We start from the raw sequence: 23,209 nt of genomic DNA, 5'->3' as shown, positions 1-23,209 counted from the left end.
GGTCCTCTGGCGAGAAGGCGGGGGCAGCTTCCCCCAGGGTAGAAAACCCAAATCACAGAAACAAGTGACCAGCCTTGATCTGCACATACTAAGTTGCTTTTATTAATCCAGAACGGCATGCTACAGATACTGTACAGCATGAACATTTATTCATTACAAAAATGGCTTCCAAACCATTAAAAATGAAATTGGAATAAGAGCATAAAACGGAACAGTAACATCACAACTGTTAGGAAACATTCAAAGTATTCACAAAAAATGTTATAGTTAGCATTTTAATAAACCAGAGAAAAATTGGAGACAGTTTTACAATCGCTTCATGTCAACTACAATGGCACTGAATGAACGGGTTTCAGCTTTATACAGCATTTTGCAACATCAACATGCCTAGGTTTTTTTTTTTTTTATTTGTAAAGTTTGCCACCTACTTGTATGTCATACGTGTACATAAAAGCGGCAGCTGGTTTTTCCTTTAAGAGTAATCTAATATACAGAATTTTGGCCCCTAAGGGTTTATACCTCTTCATTTAAAATGCTTTCTGGACAATCTGCTACCAAACACATCTTGTTATAAGTGACATTAAAACTACATACAAATCTACCTATGTAACATCACAGCAAAACATGATGAACAAAAATTACAGCATCAAAAAGAGGGAGAAAGCTAAAGTCACTGAGAATTTTGGCACATAAAGTTCTGCACACAGTCAGGCCGCATCCTAACGGTACAGAGCTGCCGACTATGGTTCAAAGGAGAAACAGGGTTGGTTCCCACTGCTGCTCACACAGCATCTCGCTAAAATTCCCTCGCTAATTTTCAAGTCTTGTTTTACATAATGGCTTTTAAAGCAACTTTCGTTAATGCTACTGATCCTTTAATGCAACTAGTAATGTCCATTTGGCGGCATCTGGGTTTCATACAGCCAAAAAAAAAAAAAAAAAAAAAAAAGTCAAAAAGAGAAACAAAAAAATATATATACACATTTTATATATAAACTTAAAAACCTTGTACAAATGAGTTGTTATATATAAGATGCTTATGCTAAGGGAAAAAAAAACTTTATACAGTTTCAAGAAAAAGTAAAACATATCTTAAAAGGGACAACGTACAGGTTCGACAAGCAATCTCTAAAGCAATAAATACTACTGGTCCAACAGCGTTGTGATTCCATTAATTGCTGAGTAGCATCCCCCTCCCCCCAAAAGAACAACACCATGGAACAAGGTATATTAACACATTTAACCCTTTGTTTCTGTACATTTAAACAATAACAAGTAACATCACAATTAAAGTTGTTTCACACAGAGGAAAAAAAAAAAGGAATATGGCACTGCATTCGTCGTGCCCTTATGGTTTAAAAACCAGATGTAAAATGATTGGTTCGCAAGCTCGTATTTAATACAAATAATACAGAACCAACTCCTTCTGGAGGGCTGCTTCAAAATTGCTTCTTTTTTTTTCCTTTTTGTTTTTTAATCAGTCTTTTAAAACTAAGCTATCCGAACTACATAACAGTTATGTATATATATATATTTTTTAAACGCTACAAAGACTTTAAACAGCTGTTGATAAAAATTTTGGTAGAATCATGAGGTTCTTCTCTCATCTACATATTTAAAAGGAGAAATTGAAATAAGAATGGGTCAAATATTGACCAATGAACTCCATAAACATCAACTAATGTAGCCACGTGGCACAAAATTAAGAGTACAAAACAAAACCTTTCCGAGGGGGGAGGGGGTGGGGAGGGGGGTGCAGGAGGCTGGGGGGGGGGGGGGGGGGGACAAAGAAAAGCGAAAACCGCAACACTACGCAAACCGACCAGGGCAGGGCTAACGAAGCTAAAGCTATTCTAACGACTTGGTCACGAGGGACAGCGGCTGGGGCTGGGTCCCGGCCAGAGAGTTGTGGGAATGTAAGGAAGATGTTGACGGCTGTGCAAGAGAGGAGGACAGGATGGGCGGCTGCAGGGCGGCAGGAGGCAGGTCCAGGGCCCCGTTGGGACAGAGGGCGGGGGCCTTGCCGTGGGCGGCCTCGGCAAGCAGGAGGGCGGGCGGCGGAGGCATCATGGACAGGTGGGCCAGGGGGTCGGGCTTCAGGGACAGCGAGAGAGGCTGGGTCTGCTCAGTCTGTGACTTGGCGTCTTGGGGAGGGGAGCCTAGCAGGTTGGGGGAGGGAGGAGGCGAGTCTAGTAAGCTTCCATCTGAAGAGGGTGGACTGAGGCAGCTGCCTTCACCTTGTATGTAGCGAACGCACTTTTTTTTTCTCCTAGAAACAGGGGGAGAGAGTTATCTGTGAATAAAGGGCAAAGATGCCAAGGGAGAGAGTTATCTAATGCTCAGAGCCAAGTCAAAGTCACCTCTGCCCCCAGAGCCGGCATGGCCCTTGGCCAGGGTGCCGCACTCACTCGGCTGTCGCCCCCGCCCCTGGTCTAAGCCTGCTCTGGCGACCGACGCTGCAGGAGCTGCCGGAGTCGAGGACCAGGCCCCCTGCCTACCTGCCCCCCCGCCCCACTACACCCCCGCGCCCCCACCCCGGCCCAGATACCAGTGAGCCGACTGGAGGAGGCAGCACCTGTTTGCCAGGAATTGGCTGCATCCATGCCGACATCGACTGAGAAGCGTGTTCTCGCTCTTTCGGCTTCGACACTCCCTGGCTAGCCCATCACATGTCTCCTCTGTCTCCGCCACCACTCCGCCACCACTCCCGGTGGCCCCTGTGTGTGTGTGTGTGTGTGTGCTTGTGGAAAGAGAAAGAGAGCTCCTTCCCCAGGCGCCTCCTACCCATCCATACGAAACTCTCAGAACGCTGACTGTTGAGCCCATAGAGCTGAAGGCAGTGCCAGCAAGAGGCTTAGAGGTCTTCAGACCGCCGCCGCCACCACCACCAACTGCCACCACCACCAACCGCCACCACCACCAATGACCACCACCACCACCACCACCAACGCCACCACCACGGCCACCACCAGGCTGCCGGCGCCCAGAAAGCTTACGGGCTTTGTCTGTTAAGAACCACACCAAATCAAGAGAGGTGAGAATCAGGAGAGAGTCAGGGGTGGGGGGTGGGAAAAGGGGGAAACAAAAGTAAAACAAAAGAAATTAAAAACCAAAACAAAAATAAAAAATAAAACGAAAACAAAAACGAAAAGAAAAAAAAAAAACCACCAAAAACAGGTAGAAGAGGATAAACGAAGGTGGGGAGGGGGAAGAATAAGAAAAACAGAAAATGATCCAAAGGAACAAGAATAACTGGTTGTATGGCCTGCAGGTTGTGGATTAAATTATGATTCAAACTTAATTTTTTTTGCAGGGTTTTTGTTTTGTTTTTTAAAGATTTGGAGTCTTCCCCTCCCCCACCCCAGAGTGAGAAGGCTGGAAGGACAGACGGTGAGGATGGGATGGAGGGGCGCCTTGTCCTGGTCACTGTACCAAGGCCAGTGAATGGAGGGCGCAGGGTGTCACAAGGAAGTGACGACGAAGAAGAAGTGTGGGGGGTGGGGGTGGGGGACACCACAGCATGGAACTGGTGGGGTTGGGTCATCATGGATTCGTGTTTAAGCCAGAAAGACTAAGTTTGCCCTGCACCAAAACCCAAATCTCCCCTCCATACTTCCTGTTTACATAAGAAATAGGAATGAGACTTTCAGAGACTTTCTTACTTATCATCAGAGGTTGGGGAAATCGATTCAAGAAATTGAGCATATGACCTCAGAGTTTCTCCTACTATGATTCCCAGTCCGATGGGGATGATATATTTGGTAGGAAAGGTGATCCTGGGACTCAACCCCACTCATGCAATAAAAATAATGCAGATCCAGGGAATGTGCTGCCCTAAGGAGCCCTTGAATCCAGTTAAAACCATGACTGATAACACTCGGTCTAAAAACAAGTGTGTAAGCGCCGGCCGGCTTCCCATCCCTAGAAAGCAGGAAGATGCTGCCTGGGGTCAGATGTCACTGGGCTTTGAAAGGAAGGGGGTGTGATGAGTTCCTCCTCGGGTCTGTGCCCCAGAGGTCTCTGCGCATGCCCCTCAGTGTGTGGGGTGTGGACTCAGCAAGATGGCAGGAGGGAGGGGAGGGAACATGCTTGGCCTTCCCTGCCTCCCAGAGGCTGAGACCCACCGGGTGGAGGCCTCAGGGTCTACCTGATCCCCCTCTGGGTGGAAAGGAACTCTAGGGGTGCAAGGACAGCCCCCCTCACTTTCATTTTGGAAAGGTTCCTTTTCTCCTCTGGGATAGATTGAAACAGGCTGTGGGTTCTGCTCCCATCCCAGAAACCAACATACATAATTAAGCCTCTCAGAGTTTTAAACCACCTTAGCCTGCAGATCAAAACATGCTTAAAAAACTAAGATGTCCATGCATTTTAAAAAATGGGAGAAGGGAGGGGTGGGGATGGGGGCGGGGCGTAAGCAAAAGTGAGAGAGCGACAAGGACAAAGGAGAGGGTGGGGGGGAGAGAAAAGGAGAAACAGGAAAACAGGGGAGTGACGTCAAGCAGCATTCCATGCTATATTAGGGCAGAGTAAAAAGATGGGAAAGCAACTTGGTGGGCTCAAAACAGAATCTTGTTAAAATGTCCTCAAATGTCAAATAAAATTAGAAACCCTGTGTAGCGAGCAAGGAGTCCTGATTGGCTAGGAGCGCGTCTGCCGGTCCCCTCACCCGCCCGCCCTCCTGATGACACAGAGGTTTCCACGTCGAGGGGATGAGTGGAAGCATTTTGAACACGGGACATGAAGATCATGAAGGACAGCGAGACACTCCTTCTAACAGGTGGCCAAGCGAAAGGCAGCTGGAACACACACACACTTCTGACGGGCCAGAAAATGCCTCATTTTGTAACTGCTTTGTTTTTTTAAAGGAACATTTTGTTCTACTGATTAAGCATCAAGCCAGATCCTGGCAAAGAGAAAAAGTTGAGGCAAAAAGGGGCAAAACCCATCCGTTTACCCTCCCCCACCCAGGCTCCATCTCTAACCAAGGGGCGGCCTCTGAAAATTCCACTTTTAGTTCCCCATGGATTTATTCTGGAAGGAAAACCAAGGGTTCTTCCTGATCCTGTTTGGGAGTGAGCTAAAATGCATCTGCTGATGCTTTCAGGGTCTGAGAAACACCCCATGCAGAAGCAAAGTGGCCACCGAGAAAGTTCTAACAGTGTCAAGGTGGGAAGAATGCTGAGGAGTGACGAGGGACTGCAGCCTGCCTTGATGACTGCTGGCTCTTCAGAGCTGCGCTTTTGAAAATCGTGTTTATGAGGCAGCTACAAGGATTTTGGATTTTGCTTTTGTTTTTTTGGTAAAAATGTCCTGAAACCTCTGGCCTCTGAGGCAGACCCCACACCCTGGCTTGAAACGATGTTCAGGCTGTGTTTGAGAGGGGGATGTCCATCCTGGTCAATGTTAGGAACAGTCACTTTCAGGAAAAAAAAAAGTCAAGTCTAACTTGAAGCAACTGCTTCAGAAACAAAAAAAAAAGGGGGGGGGGTTCCTAAACCGCCACCGCTCACCACCCCCCAATAAAATAGACACCAATCTGGCAACACACCATATGCAAGTGGGCACAATGGTCTCAGCCATCCATTTCTAGAGATGGTGAGAAACCGGCTCAGGAGGGAGCCCTGCGATTAGAGAAACCCTTCAGCATGGCAGGGCACCTCAGACCAGGACTCTGCAGCCAATCATCTTCCTCCTCAGCACCAAGAAGATTCTGCCGCAAACTCACTGCCTAGACCTGTCCTCCCTGGGTCCGCCTACTTCAATCCCTAACATTCTTCATCCACCTCTGCAGGAAACTCTACTCTGGGGCACAGAGAAGACCCCGGGATTGTGCAGGAAGGGTATTTGTCACCTCCGTGAACACTGCCGTCTCACAGAATGAATGGCTGGAGGATCTCTCTCCAGGCCTGGAACCCTCACTCAGAGGGCCCAGAGGGTTGTCTGTGGAGTTCTCTCTCAATAAAGATGCTCGGGCCCTCTCTCCCCTAAACGTCTGGAACTTGAGGCCAACTCGGCCCATCCCTTGTAAGGCACCGGCGGAGGGGAAGAGACACAGGAGACTCGTGGGCATGCACGTGATGGGATGAACATCTGATCTAACGTCTAAACACGGAACACATGGCAAAGGCATGAAGGAGAGGGACACGTGACAAGGAGGCACTACAAACAGGGAGGCGTGTTTGGGGGGCGTTGAGATACCTACCATCATAATATTCCAAATTCAAAGACTGCTTGTATCAGAACAAAGAAACAACAAATTTAACCAAAGGTGGTCATTAAAGGAAAGGAAATGAGACAGGAACGAGTCGGCATCCCTCCACCAAGAAGGAAGTACCCTACACCTTCCCTGAAATTACAGATTGGATGGAAACCTGCAGGTGGAACGTGGGTGTTCAATTTGGACTCTTCTAGTTCATTCTGGAAGCAATGCTCTCTCTCAATCTCTCTCTCTCTCTCGTTCTCTCTCTAAACACATACGATATATGTTTGCAATTCCGCAGGCTAGCCACGCTGCAGTATGGGACTGCACAACGCACTGCCCGCACCCCTTCGGCTGGTGCATGCCGCTCAGTGCCACGCTTCGTTGCAGCACTGTAAAACAATGTCAGCTAACCAGGCTCCTCTGTCCAGAGACATGTGGTTTTTTAAACATAAAAGAAAAATGAAACAGAACAGAACCAAAAAACGCCTGCCCCAGAGCCCTTCTCCAAGTGTCTTGACTCTTAAGTGCGCGGGGACGGCTCTTGCTGCCAAGTTTTTAGCTCATTCAAACCTTTGGCACCGGTGGCTCTATCTAAGCTCGACACACGCCACGGACCAGGCCCGTCCAGGAGGCTGGCTTGCAAAGCAAACGGGTAAGTGACCATTCCTGGCCGGGAGAGGGTGTGGTCTCAGTCCTACCACCGGGGATCTGGGTATGTAACTCGTAAGAGCGAGGGGGAAAGAGAGAAAGAGAAAGTGGGGTAAGGATACAGCATAAAATTAGCAAGGAAATTTTGAAGGATGAGGATCATTAGTCATTGATGCTGGTAGGGAAGTAGATGGGAACGAGGTCAAAATATATCGACACACTGAGGTAGCAGAAGGACAGAGTGCTTTGATTTTCCCAAAGGCCTCACAGTGGTCATATACCTGCACGGTTTGCACCATAAAGTCTGTCGGTCAAGCCCGAACAGTGCCCGACACTTCTTTGGAGTATTTGCATCTGTTAGCATAAGGTAAACACAAAAAATACAACACAATGGTGGGTCATGCTCAGTTTGCTGTGAAATCTCAGCTACTGCTGACTCGTCTTCTCTAGGACCTCGGCTCTCTTTGACTGTCTTCCCTCACCAAGGACATGAAAGGAAAGACTTCTATGAGGCAAAAGGAAAAAAAATAAAAACAAAATGATAAAACACGCACCAAAAAACAAAACAAAAAACAAACAAACAAACAAAAATCCAAAAAACAAAAAAACCAAAACCAAAAAAACAACAACCAGAAACCAAAAAACAACAAGGAAAAATAAATTAAAAAAATAGAAGAGAGAAGGAGGGGAGAAGGTGACGTTGTTGTTTGCTTCTACCTAGGCCAGGATTACGATGGATGTCACTGAGCCCCATCCTGGGTGGTCATGAGGAAGGGGGTTAGCAGGCAACGTTCCCTGGGAGGGGGCGCGCTGGGGCTGGCTGTCGCTGACCCGAGGAGGCACAAATGATGCTGTTTTACAGTGGCATTTTGGCTAGCAGCAGCGGGGAGAACAAGCACATCCCTCACAGAGCAGTGTCCCATGCCCTCATGTCTCCTAAGATCCACACACAGAGCTACAAAGCAACAGGCCAGAGAAGGGGGAAAGGACCGAATAGACCAGCTGCAGACCAGCACAGCGAATCTGGGAAATCTATACACACCTGCAAGGGCCGCACCAGTTATTCTGTTGATCAAGGCCAAAGCGCGCTCGGCATTTCTTAGGAGCGCTCAGGTCTGAATGAGTTCAAGAGAGAAGCGAGCAGAGGAGGAGGACGTGGGAGAGAGAGAGGGAGAGAGAGAGAGAGGGGAGGGGGGGAGAGAAAGATACAAATAAGAAAAAAATAAAAATAAAAAAGGGAATAAATCAATGACCTGGTTACTAATTACAAAATATCGACTTTCGATTTTTAACTTTCTTTAATTAAAAAAAAAAGGTAAAAAAAAAAAATCACATTCTTATTCAACTGGTGAAATTAGCTGTTGCAAATAAAGCTGCAGTATCCCTTCTTTAAGGACTGTCTCTCCGATTCGTTTTGAGCGGATAAAGGGAAGTCAGATACTGAAAAAACTAAATTTTAAATAGTATTTTTCCTCTTTTGGTTCTGCTTTGCTGTTTCTTTCTTTCCTTTTTTTTTTTTTCCCCTAGCTCTCTCTCAATTGGTTTTTCTTAAAGAAGAAAATAAAGCGAAGGAGGGAATTAGGTTTGTAACATGCTTTTTCCTTCTCAGAGTACAACAGTTTAAACAAAGGAAAAAAAAAACTACAAATAAAAACAGAACAAAATGAAACAAAACAGAAAGAAATAAAGAAAGAAAAGGGGATTGTGGTACTGGGATATTGCAGCTTTGGAAATGTTTTTCTTTCTTTTTTTTTAAAACCGATTTTCATGACTACTAACAGGAGAACAGATGAAGGTGAACAGGCAGTGTGAATGAGCGAGCGGGTCAGGGTTAGTCTGAAGCTCATAGCAGCTTTTAAGCAGGTACAGTCAGTAAAATGCTAGTGGATTTGCAAATTAGGAGCAGAAAAGCAAAAGGAAGAAAAAAACTAAAATAAAAAAAAAGCAAAGGAGAAAATAATTATACTGCGTGCGGATGCATGCTTGCGTGAGAAAACTTAGTGGGAGCAACGGAAAATGCCATTAGATTAAGGAGGTTTATTACTGAATTCCTTCCATTTTGGTTGGTTTTTGCTTGGTTTTTTGTTTTGTTTTGGCCTTTTTTGTTTTTTTAACCAGTCTCTTTTAAAGAAATACTGCATATTCAATTTGCACAGTTAGTTCAACACTAAGTCACTGTCATCACTGCTTAAACAACTGTTATGGGAAAAATAAATAAATAAACAAAGCGAAAGTTAAAGTAAATTAAAAAACAAAACAAAACAAAAAAAAAACAAAAAAAAAACAAAAAAAAACCCAAAAGCAACTGAAAAAAAATCTACCGAAACATACAAAACCGTGTAGATGGTCATTTTAAAGGATGTTCAAATGTCATACGTGTTTAATGTTAATAAAACTATAATGGCAAGAAAAATTAAAAAAAAAAAAACAGTTTATCGACTATTTTAATGACTCAAAATGACATTAGCACCTGTAATCGGAGGAAGTGAAAGGCAAGGATTTAGGAAACATTCGCTGTGTTCTGAAAAAAAAGAACAAATTATACAAAGCCTTCAAAATTTTTGTTGTCGTTTGTAAAAGCCTGGCCTTCTCCAAGGGACCTTCTGGTATTGCCTATGCAGTATTTCTAATTTCTCCTAGAGAATGACAAACCTCCTTAATTTAAATTGGGTGCAATTTACCACTGTAAAGGCATGCATCAGAACATTCAGGAACAGCCCAGTTAATATCAAACACTCGCACACACCCCGCCTACTCCCCCGGCCCCTTCCTCATCCCTACGGACACAGACAAAATAAGCAGACTGCATAAATCCCGCATAGGCATGCCTACCACCCCTCCTGTTCCAGGCTCTGCGGTTATTTAAAAACGCATTCCACTAGAATTACAATGTGCTTTTCATGCAACAATGAATGTTACTAGCTTTAAAAGGACAGTTGTGAAGCAATTAATTAAAATGCATACACAAAAAGGCTGGCTAGGATGGGTTCCCCCACAATGTCCTGGCCTTGAATTCCTCCTGCCTCCCCCAGAGAGGAATCTAAGGTTCGAGAGTGGTCCTCAGAGTTCCGCTCCTTCCTCCTTCCTCCAACTTACCATTGGTCTCTCCAGGCTGCTTGTCCCTTTTCCTCTTCTTCTTCTTCCCCTAGATGAATAGAGGAAACACAAGGAATTATTTTAGAAAACAGATGGGAGGAGGGCATCTGGGTCCCCTGGGAAGGAGAAGGCAGGAGGGGGAGCGCACCGCTGTCTCCGTCCACACCCATGGCTCCCAGAATGTTTTTGAGCACCCCCCCATCCAAATGCCCTTTAGTCGTGCTCCAGCTGGAGGGACACACACTCAGCAAGGGGAAGAGAAGGGGTTAGCAGAGGGTGAAGGAAAGACCTCTTTTCCCACACACCTCTGTCCATCCTCAAACCCGACCCAGAGCATCTGATTCCATAAAGGGAAGAAGAGAGCTGATGAAGGAAGATTTAGGGAGGTGTGGAGAGACAGGGTTGGGGGTGGACCAAGAGCTCAAAGACAAGCATCGAATGACTGTGGAGATGGCCATGTGGACTAAGAAAATCACCCCCCACCCCCTACCCTTGTTCCACACAAATCTCCTTTTTAAGGACAAAGGTCCTTCTACTCAATTAAAAACCAAAAGCTTTAACTGGGGCTATACTAGTAACAACAGCTAACGTTTATTGAGCACATACTATGCGCCAGGCCTGATTCTAAGTACGCTATCCACACTGACTCGTTTTTCCCTCACACAATCCTATACAACAGGGACTATCACCATTCTAATTCTACAGAGAAGGAAACTCAGTCACAGAGGGTTTGTTAGCTGAAATCACACAGTTAGCAAAATGCTGGGGCCAGGATGGGAACTCAGGAGGTGTTGGTTCCCCAGCCCTTACCTACTGGGCTGTGCTGCCTGCATATTTAACCCCTTGCTCTCTGTGGAAGGTTTTTAATTGATTACAGGGGATGGATCACATAAGGTCACTGACACTCTCCAACCTGTATCTGAACTGTCTGCTCGTGGCTGAGGACGTGGCATGGGAACAGGGCTGAGCTCTGTAGAGCTGACTGCATCCCCACAGATCTGAAACTAGTTCTCAGCTCGTCAGGGCCGGTCCCATACTTCTGGGTCAGATGGTGGGGACATATGCAATATCACAAATGAAAAGGACTGGCCTACACGTCTGTTGCTGAACATCTAAATATTATCGCTGCCTAAAGTTCTCATGGTATGTGGACATCAACTCAGGAGGGAAAAACAAGAATGACAGGTGGTCAACTTGACAACCCCTAAGGCCCTGTAAAGATGAGAACCTCACGGTGGAGATGCCACGGTTTTAGCTCCATCCAAGGGCTCAAAAAAAGTCCCTCTTTCCTCTCAGAACTTGGGCCCATACCATTTGGGAAGTTTGTCTTGGCCTTGAGTTTGAAACTTTGAGAGACATATTCTACTCCTTGATAAACAATTTAAAGATTATTTGAGTGTGTGTGTGCCTACACGTGTGTGAGCAGGGGGAGGGGAAGAGGGAGATGGAATCTTCAGCAGGCTCACCCAACACGGGGCTCGATCTCACAGCCCTGAGATCATGCTCTGAGCTGAAACCAAGAGTCAGAAGCTTAACTGACTGAGGCACCCGAGCGTGCCCTTGATAGACAATGTAAAAATAAAATAAAAGGCGTTCATGGGGCCCTCTCCTGAGCCTCGACAGCCTATCTTCATGTCTGCACCTCTCCTGGGGAGCAGTGACGTGCTGCCTGGCCATCTAGGAAAAGGCAGGAAGGGCTAGTTTCAGTTTATTTAGGAGCCTGAGTGAACACCCAGCGGGGCCCCCAAAACCATGGTGACTCTGGGCAGTGTTGGCATCCACACAGCCAGCGGGTTCTCAGTCACCTCCGCCTTAATACAGTGCCCGCCCGTCTCCCATCTCCCTCCGTATGTGCTGAAAGGCGGCTGAAAGTTCCAGGCCCCGTGGGAAGCTGTCGGTTTAGGGTACATAGTTGAGGTGACTGAGGATAGGCTCGTTTAAATTGAGGGCTTCTAGACGACAGGGTCTGTGTTTTAATCAGAAGAGGACAAGAAGAGCTTAATAAACACGATTTAGTGATGAGGGACACATGTCTCAAGGGGGGCAGCCACCCCGTTCTCTTCTTAGATGTAACAAAAGAAAAAGCCCAAATATGGTGGTGGGGGTGGGGAATTCGAGATAAGCAATGGCTTAGGATTTGTGTCCTTTATGTAATCTGGAAGAGCTAGAAAAGCAACAATGTTCTAATACAATGCCAGGGGCCAGAGAGCACTATGGGACCAAACTCTTTTCTCTTGTGCCCCCAGAAGATGTCAAGTCCAACAACTCAAATGTGACTGTTCTATTTTACTAAGGTTTCCATTGCCCCTTGACTGGAAAAGCAGGAACATGAAAGAGGCATGAAGTTTGCTCAGAAAACTTTTCCCAGAAGAATCTTTTGGACTTTACAACAACCACAGTAATGTACAGGAACTCCTATGTCGAGTCAGCTAAGAAAAAAACCCAAACCTGATAGGTTGCACCACAATCAAACCCATAAGACCTTGAACTCTGACCCTTGTTCCACAGACCGTTTTCTGGGGCACAAAAGGGAGGGAAGATGGAAGGGCAGAGTGCGTGTATGTGTTCACGCTCATGTGTAAGGAGCCATGGTGATAGGAGTCAGAGATTAGCCTGTATGAGGGATAAAGCTCCTTCAGTCCTACATCTAGATCTACCTCTAATCTTTCTCTCAAGTCTTGTCAGAGACTCCCCTAATTATACTGAGCTTCTTCTGAATGTGAAGCTGAGCTGAAGTCACTTTAAGTGTCTCGTGGACCTTCTAAAACCTAGAAACCACTTCACAGAAAGCCCAGGGCAATGCCTGTCTAACTGACTCCTGGGCAAGTCAGTGGCAGCATTCTTTTGAAGCTAACAGGAAGGTGGCCTTTGTGTACCTTTGTGAAGATCTCCCCCTGCACAACTCCAGAGGGCACCATGCACATAGGCCATAATGTAAATGGCACTCCCCTAGAGTTGTGCAGTGCACATCCTGCAAAGCTGTACACGAAGGCCCTACCATGACCCCAAGTGTCTGCTGGGGATACGATATCTATAGGGGAGCAGAATTCCTCTCTGTGGTACCATTCTAGATCACTCAGACTTAGGTCTGTAGCAGGTAGAAGGTGGAAGTAAACTCTAAGAGCTTCTGACCCGAAACCAGGAGAAGAGTGTCCTGAAATGAGATGGCTGTGCATGTGGAGGCCACAGAGCTGGCCTGCTGCTGGAAATCTCCACCTTAAGGTCAGGTGGGGGTGAGCGGCAAGCCTGTGGGAGAGCATTCACTTTCTCATCCTCTTCCTTTCCATTCCAGAAGAAAGGCTTCCCCAAGTACACATGCTGAGGGCGAATGGAAAGGTCCCAAGCAGCTACGACCCAGTGCATGACCATCTATGAGTGACAAGGGCCCTGAGCACAGGAAACACTCCAGTGAGAGATACCGGCACTAATTCCCATTTCAACTCCCAGGAGGAACAGAGCCTCGTGCTACCAGCCAAGGCCACTGAGACCCAAAGGGCGGCGGCTGGGGGCAGTGATGAAGACGTGGGGGTGAAGCCCAGTGGTCTGTGTTTTCCGTACCCCCTCTTCTCTGCACAGGGAAGAGCAGACTAGCAAGCACAGGTTGACAGGTATGGGAAACCGTGAGAACAAGCAGAAGACGGCATCTGCTCGGGACCCACAGGTTCCCACCCATGTCTGTGGCTTCTTGATGGCAGATTAGTTTTGAGAGTCAACATATTTGATTTAACTCTGAGTACCCCTAATACCGTGTGGGCACACTTGCAACCAGCACTAACTGAACTGATCTCAACCCACGGACAGAGAGAGCGTGTTCACCACAGATGTCCACAGGAGAGCTAGGTCAGGAGTGTGCGCGGGAGAAAGACCCCGCCACGGCTCCACGCCACTGACCAGATATGGGAGGAGAAGCCCACTGCTGATGTCAAGGCAAGCTTTGCCTTCACCACCCTAGAGAGTAAATGGTTAAGAATCACTTTATAACACCAAATGCCTTGGAATAAAAGTATCAGGTGGAAATAAGAGACATGTCATCCACTGAGAGGAGAGCCAGCCAGAAGGATGCTGGACAAAATGCAGAACAAGAAATAACAGGGAGAGGAGAGCAAGGCCAGGAGAGGACAGCAATCCTGGGTGTCACGACTGCTGTGATTAGTGAAAGCAACAATCCCACCGTGTCTCCTAAAACCCCAGGGAGGGAATTAGGCAAATCCTGCAGTCAACACAGAGCCCTAGAAGACACCTCACGTGGCATAGACCCTTTCCCGACCCTCCAGGGGACCCGAGGCATTTCCCGCGCCCCACCAGAGGAAGACTACCACCGGCTGCTCGCAGGGTCCTCCCACCGTGACCCTCAGGAGGAACTAGATTTCCAACTTGTCCTGCACCACAGCGCAGGGCAATTGGTCCTTTTCTCCCTCGTAAGGGCCAAGGCCCTGCCGGAAGGCCTGGGAGGAATTAAACTCGCTCCACCTCTACCCAAGGCCTTCCCTGTCAGGCTCCATGAACCCTTGCTGAGAAGCACAGAAGTCCCCTGAGGCACATCCCAGAGCCAGGTCTTTACGAAGACCTGGGCAAGAAGGTGTGCACAGCCCCAGGTCAACCCCATGGTTCCGAGCTGGAACAACAGAACACGGCCCTCCTCCCTCCTCCTTGAAGAACTCTGGCCTGCTGATGGAGCCGTACTGGAAGCCAGGACGCTCCTGGTCCCGGGAGTGTGCAGAATGTACGGTTCTGAGGCCTGATTTAAGATGGCAGGTAGCACTCCCTTTGGGCAGAGGAAGCCCCCCCAACATGTCTCTACAGACTCCGGTTCTGAGAAAAACGAACACCTACATAGTTGTCCCGCGCAGACCAGCCGGGGTACAGCTGCATGTGAAGCTGTCGCTCCTTCCGGGCCAGCTCGTAGTACTTTGCTTGTTCTTCTCTGGACAGTGCGTGCCACTGGAGGGGACACAGAGGCGGGAGAGGCAGACAAAACATCACAAACTACCCTGTGGCTGGGGCTAAAAGGCGGGTCGGCTCTGCAGGGTCCTGGCTCGCCCAGGAGTGCTCAGACAAAACCTCATCTGTCAGCTCCCTCACTTTGGGGAAGATGGCGGTGGGTGCGGAGAAGGTCGTTCTGGTCACACTCCCATGAAGGCCACGGAAGAAGTCAGCATGTGACTGAAGGGACAGGGCTACCGTGCCATGCCACCCACTGTGCCCTGGTCCATCCATCCCCCTCGACCTACCCTTCGCCCCAGGATCTGGTTGATGGCCGCACTTTCTTTCAACGTGCACTCTGCCACGACCTTTGCCCTCATTTCCTTCATATACAACATGAACGCATTAAGAGGTTTCTTTATGTGGGGCTTCTTCTTTTCTTCTTCCTTTTTGGAGTCCTGATGCTTTCTGGATATAGGCAGAACAGACAAACACAACCCCATAAACGATGCCAAGGTCCCACTTCCCCAGAGAACCCAGCTGCCCCGGCGGCTCAACACCCAGACCTAGCAGTTCTGAACGAGAAGCACGCTTCCACTATGGGTCTTCTCCAGCCTGGAAAACGGAACAAAAACATCCCAGAAGGTGTGTGGGGGAAGACAAAGATTTCACGATCACTTCCTCGAGTGTCCCAGGCACACTGTTTTCCTAAGCGGGGGGGTGGGGTGGGAGGGGGAAGCACAGCGTGGCCAGCATTCCCTGGGCTGGTGCCTCTCGTGCTCGCAGGACAGGCCTCCAAACGCTCAGTAATGGATGAGTGGCAGGGACACGGGTGCAAATCTGAGCCTGTCTGAGGACACAGGTACACCCGAGGCACACGTACCATGGCCAGCCACAGGCATCAACAATAGGCTAGACAAGATGGGGAAGGAGAAAGCGACCGAAAGAGCAACACTCACGAGCTGTGGAGTGAGCCGACGTCACTCTGGGAGGATTCCTGTTTGACTGTTGGCGTGACTATGGCCGGGTGGGGGATGCCGGTCGTATGTAGAGTGTGATGTGGTGGGACCATATGGGGAGGGAACCTGGAAGACAGGAAGCTGTGTAAATCGTCAGAATCAAAATGAATGAATGGGGAGGGATGTGTACACACAATTTAAAAAAAAAAAAAAAAAAAAACCCAGCACGTAACACTCACATGAAAGCAACCCAAGGCATATGAAACCTGTCAGCATTAATTAGTGATAAATTAAACATAATGATTCTCATAATGTCATTAAAGCCAATCTTCCCCTTCATTATTGCTACTGACAAGAGACATTATGATTTTTAACATCTTTAGCAAAAGACAAATACAACGGATGTACTTGGGCGGAAAAGTAGGCTCGGACTACCTGCTGGAAATCACACGTCCACTTGTTTTTTGAGGCATTATTAGTGGCATCTAAGAAGACAATTTCCTAAGTTCTAATCAGCTCTAGAATGAAAGGTGAAATCTATTGTTGCATATTGACAGCTGAATAAAATATTAACATGGCTGAAGTACACATTTTTGACAATGCCGTGCATGCCTCATTAAGCCAAATTCTGTTGATAGAGTACAATAAAATTTTTCTTTTGCTGGTGTGCCCCATCGTTTTGACAGGAATGAGAGAAAGTGAGGCAGGAAGATGGGGAAAATCCAAATACTTCCTATCTGGTTCTCTTCATAAGTCACAGATATTTTACATAAGCTTATGCCCACTTATGGAAAGATGGGGAAAAAAAAAAGGTGTATTTTATACACACACACATAAATGGAGCTTTGAATTCGGATCCGTATACCCTCTCCTGCTCTGTAATTCTAGTATTCCTAAATTACGTTACTTAATAGGCTGCCTATGCCTTCAAAGGCCTTCTAAATGATTATCCAAGTGGTAACTCTATGAGTAAAGGTTGTTTTCTCCTCTAATACAGTCCATTTTTAAGGAAGTTCTTTGAAACACCCTTTAGGCCCTGAATTAGCATTTCTCTACCATGAAAACTCACCAGAACATAAAGAGCTAGTTTTAAAATGCTCATCTTGGCCCACATGTGGAGTGACAACGGGATCAGACAAACAGCTTTCATGTTTTCTGATATGCTTGGAGTCGCCATGAGTTGTACTGGGTTAGAAGAATCACCCTTCTTAAGAGAACACATAGCACTGTAGAGAATAGTAGGGTGAGGGGCAAAAAGGGTAGAACCCCGAGAGAAACAAAATGGTGGCCTCTAGGCTCCAACCTGTCCAGGTTAGGCAAGTGAGCAGGTGGGCGCTGTTTGGGGAAAGGAGAACCAGATCAAGCAGTTGATGCTTTCTTAATAAATCCAAACCAGAACAGTCCCATAGAGCATCCAGAGAATGAAGACCTGCTCTCTAGGCAGCCAATTCTGGTGGGCACTGGGAGTGCTAGTAAAGGCTTACTGAGAGGGGGACTTCAAGAGGACCCTGCATTTATAAGATTCTTTTCCTATGTGGACTGGAGATGAAAAGATTTTCCATTTCACCCAAATAATGTAGCAAATGTGAACTTGAAAATGGTTAAAAAAAAAAAAATTAACTAACCGAATCTGTGTAGATCAACGGAGAAAATACCAATGCACAAGACAGATTTCTAAAGGGGCCCGGACTCAGAGTGGACATTTGACTCAGAAATTCCATCCTGATATGGCCCTCTCCTGCCACTGCCTTTTACAAATTAAAGCCAGTATCCAAGTTTGGTAACAACGACATGATTTTTTAGTAAGAACCATGTAAATCCTTTAGGGTATATGAGAGGAAGGATGGAAAGAAAAGAGGGAGGGAGGGAAAGAGTCTAAGAGAAAAAGAGAAAGAAAAAACAAACAACCTCCATTCCCTTTCCCTGAGAAAATGAAAAGCAAACCCTCGGAAGGCACTTGGGCTCCCATGTTACTCCCTGCTCCTTCCCAGTGCATGAGGGCCTCTGAGGAAACATAAGTTAAGAACATGTGTTCTTGGAAGCCCTTGGGTGAAGCGGTGGGTGGAGTGGCAGCTTTTACTGTGAATTTTAAAGGCTTGACATTCCTGAAATACATATGTTCTCTTCTTGCTGAATGAGAATATGTGTACAGACATGAGAGAGAGAGAGAGAGAGAGAGAGAAGGGGGAAGGTGGGGACGACAGAGAGGGAGAGAAGGGGGGAGGGGGAGAGACAGAGAAACACTGTGTGTGTATGGTGTAGGTAGTAGGTGTGTGGGGGTGGGGTGTGGGGACACACCCCCCCCCAAACACCACAGGCAGATACTACAGTTCCAGCACATTTTGGGGTGGGGCCAAATTTCCGGTGCAGGCCACGGGGAACGAACACTTCCAAGTTCACACGCCTACACACATACTCATCTGTCTGACAAACGTATAGCAGAAAAAGAACCGGGGCGTTGGGCGTCGGGGGGAGGGGGGTGGCGGGGGTGGGCACAGGCACACCTTTGCTCAAGAAATTCCTTTCTGCGGACAACTATTTCATGAAATGCGATAAACACCCTAAAAATTCTAAGCAGCTCATTATATACCCCCGTCTGCTTTTATGGCTCCGAGCCAGAATATAATGATGAACCTTAACTTGTTAAGGACAACTAATTTTTGTTTCTGGCTGTCTCAGGGGTTCCTCTCTTGCTCACTCTCACTTTACTTCACTGTTGACACGTTTCTGTTAACTGGATGTCATCTGGCGGCCTTGATTTCATGCACAAGCAGTGGGATGCATTTTCCTCGTGCAACAGTCCTGCTTTGAGTTGCATTAGGTTTGTCATTATTCTCTCATTTTCCCCCTTGCACTGGTAACATTTCATCTCTTCCTGCCTTATTTTTTGTGAGCCACGGTGCACCCACATTATGGTTTATACATGATCTCGCTCCCTTTGAAGCCGGCAGATTTCAGAGCCCGCTCTCGTCAGGAGAAGAGCCTTGCACCAATTTAGCAGGCTGAGGGCCCGGAGCTCCAACATCTCAATCTAAAGGGGGTCACAGGGTAGCACAAGTGAGTGTCAGCAAGAGCTGTTTAATTGCCAATCTAGGCTTCTCCATGGTGTTTAAAGTATAATGACCCATCACTTAATTCTGAGAAGTCCTGGCCCCGGCCGCTGAATAGAATGAATATCAAAGGGTGTTCTGGAACAGGGCAAGCTGCCTACATTTCCTATAACTGCCATAGTATAATAGCCCCATACTTCTGTCGCCCCATTACCACAATAATGTATTTAATTTGCTGTATACGCTTTTTAACTAGCTACCTTTCATAAGGCCTACCTGGGGAATCGGCGGCCTCCCCCCTGCACCCTGAGCCCCTAACCTTTCCTCCCACTGTTTCCTTCCTTTCCACCACCCCTTTGCCCACCTCTAAATCATCGGCTAACCTCCGAATGATAATTCAATCGATAAGCTTAACCCCAATCCCTATCCGACAATTCCTTCACTGCTTTTAACCTCTCAAAGGCACCAAATAAACAAACACGAACAACAATCAGGGGTATGATAAATGCTGGTTTGCAGGGAAGACAAGCTGTGGATTAGGAGCTGCTCTCGGAAGCAGCTCTCGTCCTGGGAGACTCCCAATTCGTTCCCATGCTTTGCAAGGTGGTGATGACATTATTTAATGAACGTAACCTTCCTCTTTTCACTGGAGAAGAGGATGCAAAGGCATTTTCCCGCCTAACCCATATCGGTGTGGATTCTGAAACCAAGATCCTTTACCCCATGTAGAGACTGGATCTTTAAAATTACGGGATCTCTATGGTATAATTACAAACGGGAGGTACACCACAGCCTGTTTTCCTTCATGAATGTGATTCTTACTCTTTCCCCCACCAGCATTACTGTCTTGTAAGCAGGAAAAGGGGCTGGCTTGTCCTGTCTCTCCAACCCTCCCTCTGGTCTTGGGTTCCCATATAGACCATGGAGATTGGGGGAAGATGCTAGGGGCAGCATCCTTGCCATGTAATGCGTGCTGATTTAATTATGGGTCATCATCAAAATGGATTACTTGTTGTAGCCCATCAGGAAAGTCTAAACCTCCACCGATTTAATTAACTTGACTGAAAATCAGATGAACAGAAAATAAAACTATCATTAGGAGCGATTAGTGCTACTTAAGCCTACTGCTGCCAACCGGTTTGTAAATAAACTGGCGCTCATTGAAAAATTAGCCAGAATTAATTAGAGGGAGGAAAAGGAGAACAGGGGATTAGAAAGCTCCAGGTACACCCAAGCGGGTATACCTGTGTGTGCGTATTACACACATATTCATGTGCTTAGAGATACATGGATGCATACGCACACACCACTTTTTTTTTTTTTTAAGGAAGAAGTCACCATTTTTATCCAAATAAACACAGCAAAATATTTCATATGAAGTAGAAGTCAGTGCGGAGCTTGTGACCCAAAATATTTAAATTAGAAGTTGAAGATGATCCCCTACTAAGGAAAGTAAACATCATTCTGTCCTTTGTCTGGGTGTAGGAATTCTTTGCTGGTTATTTGATGGGTTCTTTTCAAATTCTTGTTCTGCAAACACATGATTTTTTTTTTTTTTTAAGCTTTCCAAGACTTAGAGCTACACAGGCCAGTGTGGCAGTCACCAGCCACACGTGGCTTTTGAGTACTTCAAATGTGGCCGGTCCGAATTGAGATGAACTGTTAAGTGTAAAATACATACCAGATTAAAAAAAAAAAGTACAAAACAGAATGTAAAATCTCATTAACAGTTGCTTTACAGTGCTAAATGTCAAAATGAGAATATTTTGACAATAGGTTGACTAAAACAGATCCTTAAAAAGAATTTCACCTGGGTCTCCCTCCCTGATATTGAACCTCTTTAAAACCGTGGCTAATAAACAATTTAAAATTCCATATGGGGCTCCCTCCCCCCCTTTTTTAAAAGATTTTATTTATTTGACAGAGAGAGACATAGCGAGAGAGGGGACACAAGCAGGAGGAGTGAGAGGGGGAGAAGCAGGCTTCCCGCCGAGCAGGGAGGGGGCTCCCCTTCTAATTCTTTGGGTTAATACTACTTTCCAGAGGTGTGTGTTGGGACATGGGTGTCCCTTCTTGTTGACAGTAAAGAATCTAATTTTGAAAAGACCACACCCTTCCTCAAACTCTCCTTTACGTAATATTAAAATGACTTCCACCCTTTCCGTTCTTAACCAGTACAGGGCAACAGAGAAATAACATTTTAAAAAGTTCTATATGTCCTAACTACTTTTTCCCACCTTCTTAAGTCTTTAAAAAAAAAAAAAATACTGCTCAATACATCGATTCCCAGTTCAACCTCGAAACTTTGACATCACCTATCTTAGAAGTTCAGGTTAATTTTTTTAGTGTTTTCTAGGAGTAAAGCCCAATGCCCTATTGGTCTTAGACCATTAGGATAACTTGAAGAAGCAGCCGCTGGATGGCCTGGAAACCATCTAGAGCACTTCCTGAGAAGTCCCCCATGGATGACTTGGTTGGAGGCCCCCATTTTGGAACTCACCTGGACATGGAAGCATTGACAGTCAGAGCTGTGGGGTAGGGGTGACGGAATCCTCCTGTCGTGATTGGGTACACTGGCTGACCCTGCCTAAAAAGAAGGGGGGGTACAAAGTAAGAGAGTGCAAACAAGGGTGGGGGTGGGGGAAAGAAAAAGAAGAAAAAGGGAAAGTTCTCTCTGCACAGTAAGCTTTATTCTCATTTGATCAGAACAAAAATCTTGGGGATTGTACAGGAAGGATCAAAGGGAAGAAACACAGAACAATTTGAATGCCATAAATCTGATAGGAATGGCTAATTAAATTTTATAACCTCTGCTTATGTCAATAGAGACCCTCTCCCCAAGCTGAAACTAGGTGTTTTGTTGTAATAATTAAAGGCGAAGTCTCGCTTGCTTTAATGGAGCCATCACACTAATTGAGGGCTACACATCCAAAGGAAAACAATAATGAATGTAAATTTATACCAAAATAAAGTGCAGTGAATCAAAGGACTTCAGTTACGCTTTGGGCCTCTTTCGGTATTTAGATCTCGGTGAGAAAACATTAAATTAACAGAGCTTAATTTGTAGCCTTTTGTCAAATTAACAAGTGTTGACAAGAGTTACCGGGGGGAGAGTCCCCAAGAAGAATTGTGGGTAACCAATAGACAATCACACCTCATTACAATAATTAAAAAATACAGCAACATGCAAAATAGCATCCTCATGAAAGACACACAACTTTTCCTGACAGAGGGTTGTCTGAGTTGGCTATTCCTTTTTATCTAGCCTTCAAATATCTGCCCATCAGCTGAACGGGGCAAGGGATGACAGAGAACTAGTCCAGGAATATGGCCCCATTTTCTGAGGAAGGAATGGGATACAAGCTCACGTCCGTGTCTACCCTCCCCAACAAAATGAAGGAGAAAAAAAAATCAACAGAAAGTACACCCACGGTCAGCATTTTGTACAGCTGTTTTTCACAGAACAGGATAGAGTGTGTTCAACTAGAGAAACACTGGGCAAACTATTCTAGACTGTATCTTCTATAAGGCTACAACAGGGGGTCTCCCCTAAAACCCAAACTTCGGAGTTTAACCCAGGACATATTTCTGTTAAGACAACAAATTGTCCTTGTTTTTTAGAGTAGTGATCACGGGTACACATGGAGAAATACATACACAAGAATGCAATCACAAAACAGATATTACATGCATACACACACACACACACACTCACTCGCGCATGGTATGCTTATGCAGTAAAGGCCTTTCTACTCTGGCTCGGAAATACACATTTTTCAAGTCGTCTTAAGAAAGGTTAATGGATGGTACTATAAAAGCAAGACTGGGTGATAGGAAGACAAATAGTAAAAGGCAATTCGATGCCCTGTGTACTGCCAGGAACCTTGGCTGACACTCAGGAAGGCTCCATGTGCCGCAGGAGGGATTTCCAGAGCCCCACCCCCCGCCCCTCACAATCAGGTGAACCAAGTATCTCAGAGATATGCTGGCTGCATACCGTCTGTCCCAACAGGCAGCCCTTTCCACTCTTGTTGCCAGCCTTGGGAGCAATGGTCAGGATGGGGCGAGGGGTTAGGGGCTTCTGAGGGAACCCCCCCACCCCACTCTCACCCTGTGTTTCAAAATGACATTATGCCTGTTGCCACTCCCATGCTGCCTCAAACCAACAACAGGCCTCCAGGCTGGGCTGCCACCAGCAGAAGAGCCATGACCGGCTTTCTCTGACAGAAGCCCTGAGAGCCTCTACCATTCCCGAAGTATCTGAAGGACACCCTTGTTCACAGAGAGAAACCCAGAGTCTTTGGGGACTGTGGGTTCAGAATGCTAAGTAT

General features: G+C 46.5%; 1 protein-coding gene and 1 long non-coding RNA gene across 47 annotated transcripts in view; one reads left to right on the top strand and one right to left on the bottom strand.

Moving 5' to 3' along the window:
• Positions 1–23,209, bottom strand: part of TCF7L2 (transcription factor 7 like 2) — a 200,738-nt gene that overhangs the window by 3,365 nt on the left and 174,164 nt on the right. For 8 of the 46 annotated variants that reach the window (XM_047701504.1, XM_047701502.1, XM_047701503.1 and 5 more), the window contains 8 exons: positions 21,379–21,465; positions 15,829–15,969; positions 15,178–15,337; positions 14,780–14,887; positions 9,947–9,995; positions 9,321–9,371; positions 7,893–7,965; positions 75–2,269 (listed from right to left, as the gene is read on the bottom strand). In XM_047701504.1, coding sequence (XP_047557460.1) covers positions 1,849–2,269; positions 7,893–7,965; positions 9,321–9,371; positions 9,947–9,995; positions 14,780–14,887; positions 15,178–15,337; positions 15,829–15,969; positions 21,379–21,465 — 1,090 coding nt within the window. In that variant the 3' untranslated portion in view covers positions 75–1,848. Of the gene's footprint in view, positions 1–74; positions 2,270–6,201; positions 6,228–7,131; positions 7,205–7,888; positions 7,966–9,320; positions 9,372–9,942; positions 9,996–14,779; positions 14,888–15,177; positions 15,338–15,828; positions 15,970–21,378; positions 21,466–23,209 lie in introns of those variants that run through there. The other 38 variants (XM_047701506.1, XM_047701505.1, XM_047701511.1 and 35 more) reach the window with 20 other exon arrangements.
• Positions 1,972–14,637, top strand: LOC125084328 (uncharacterized). The gene is made up of 3 exons (XR_007122600.1): positions 1,972–2,076; positions 2,829–3,034; positions 13,239–14,637. It is a non-coding gene; the product is annotated as an uncharacterized LOC125084328 (long non-coding RNA).

Source organism: Lutra lutra, chromosome 14 (assembly GCF_902655055.1).
Source record: "Lutra lutra chromosome 14, mLutLut1.2, whole genome shotgun sequence".
Taxonomy (NCBI): Eukaryota; Metazoa; Chordata; class Mammalia; order Carnivora; family Mustelidae; genus Lutra; species Lutra lutra.
Note: the sequence above shows the minus strand (reverse complement) of the source record. Positions and strands in the feature narration are given on the sequence as shown.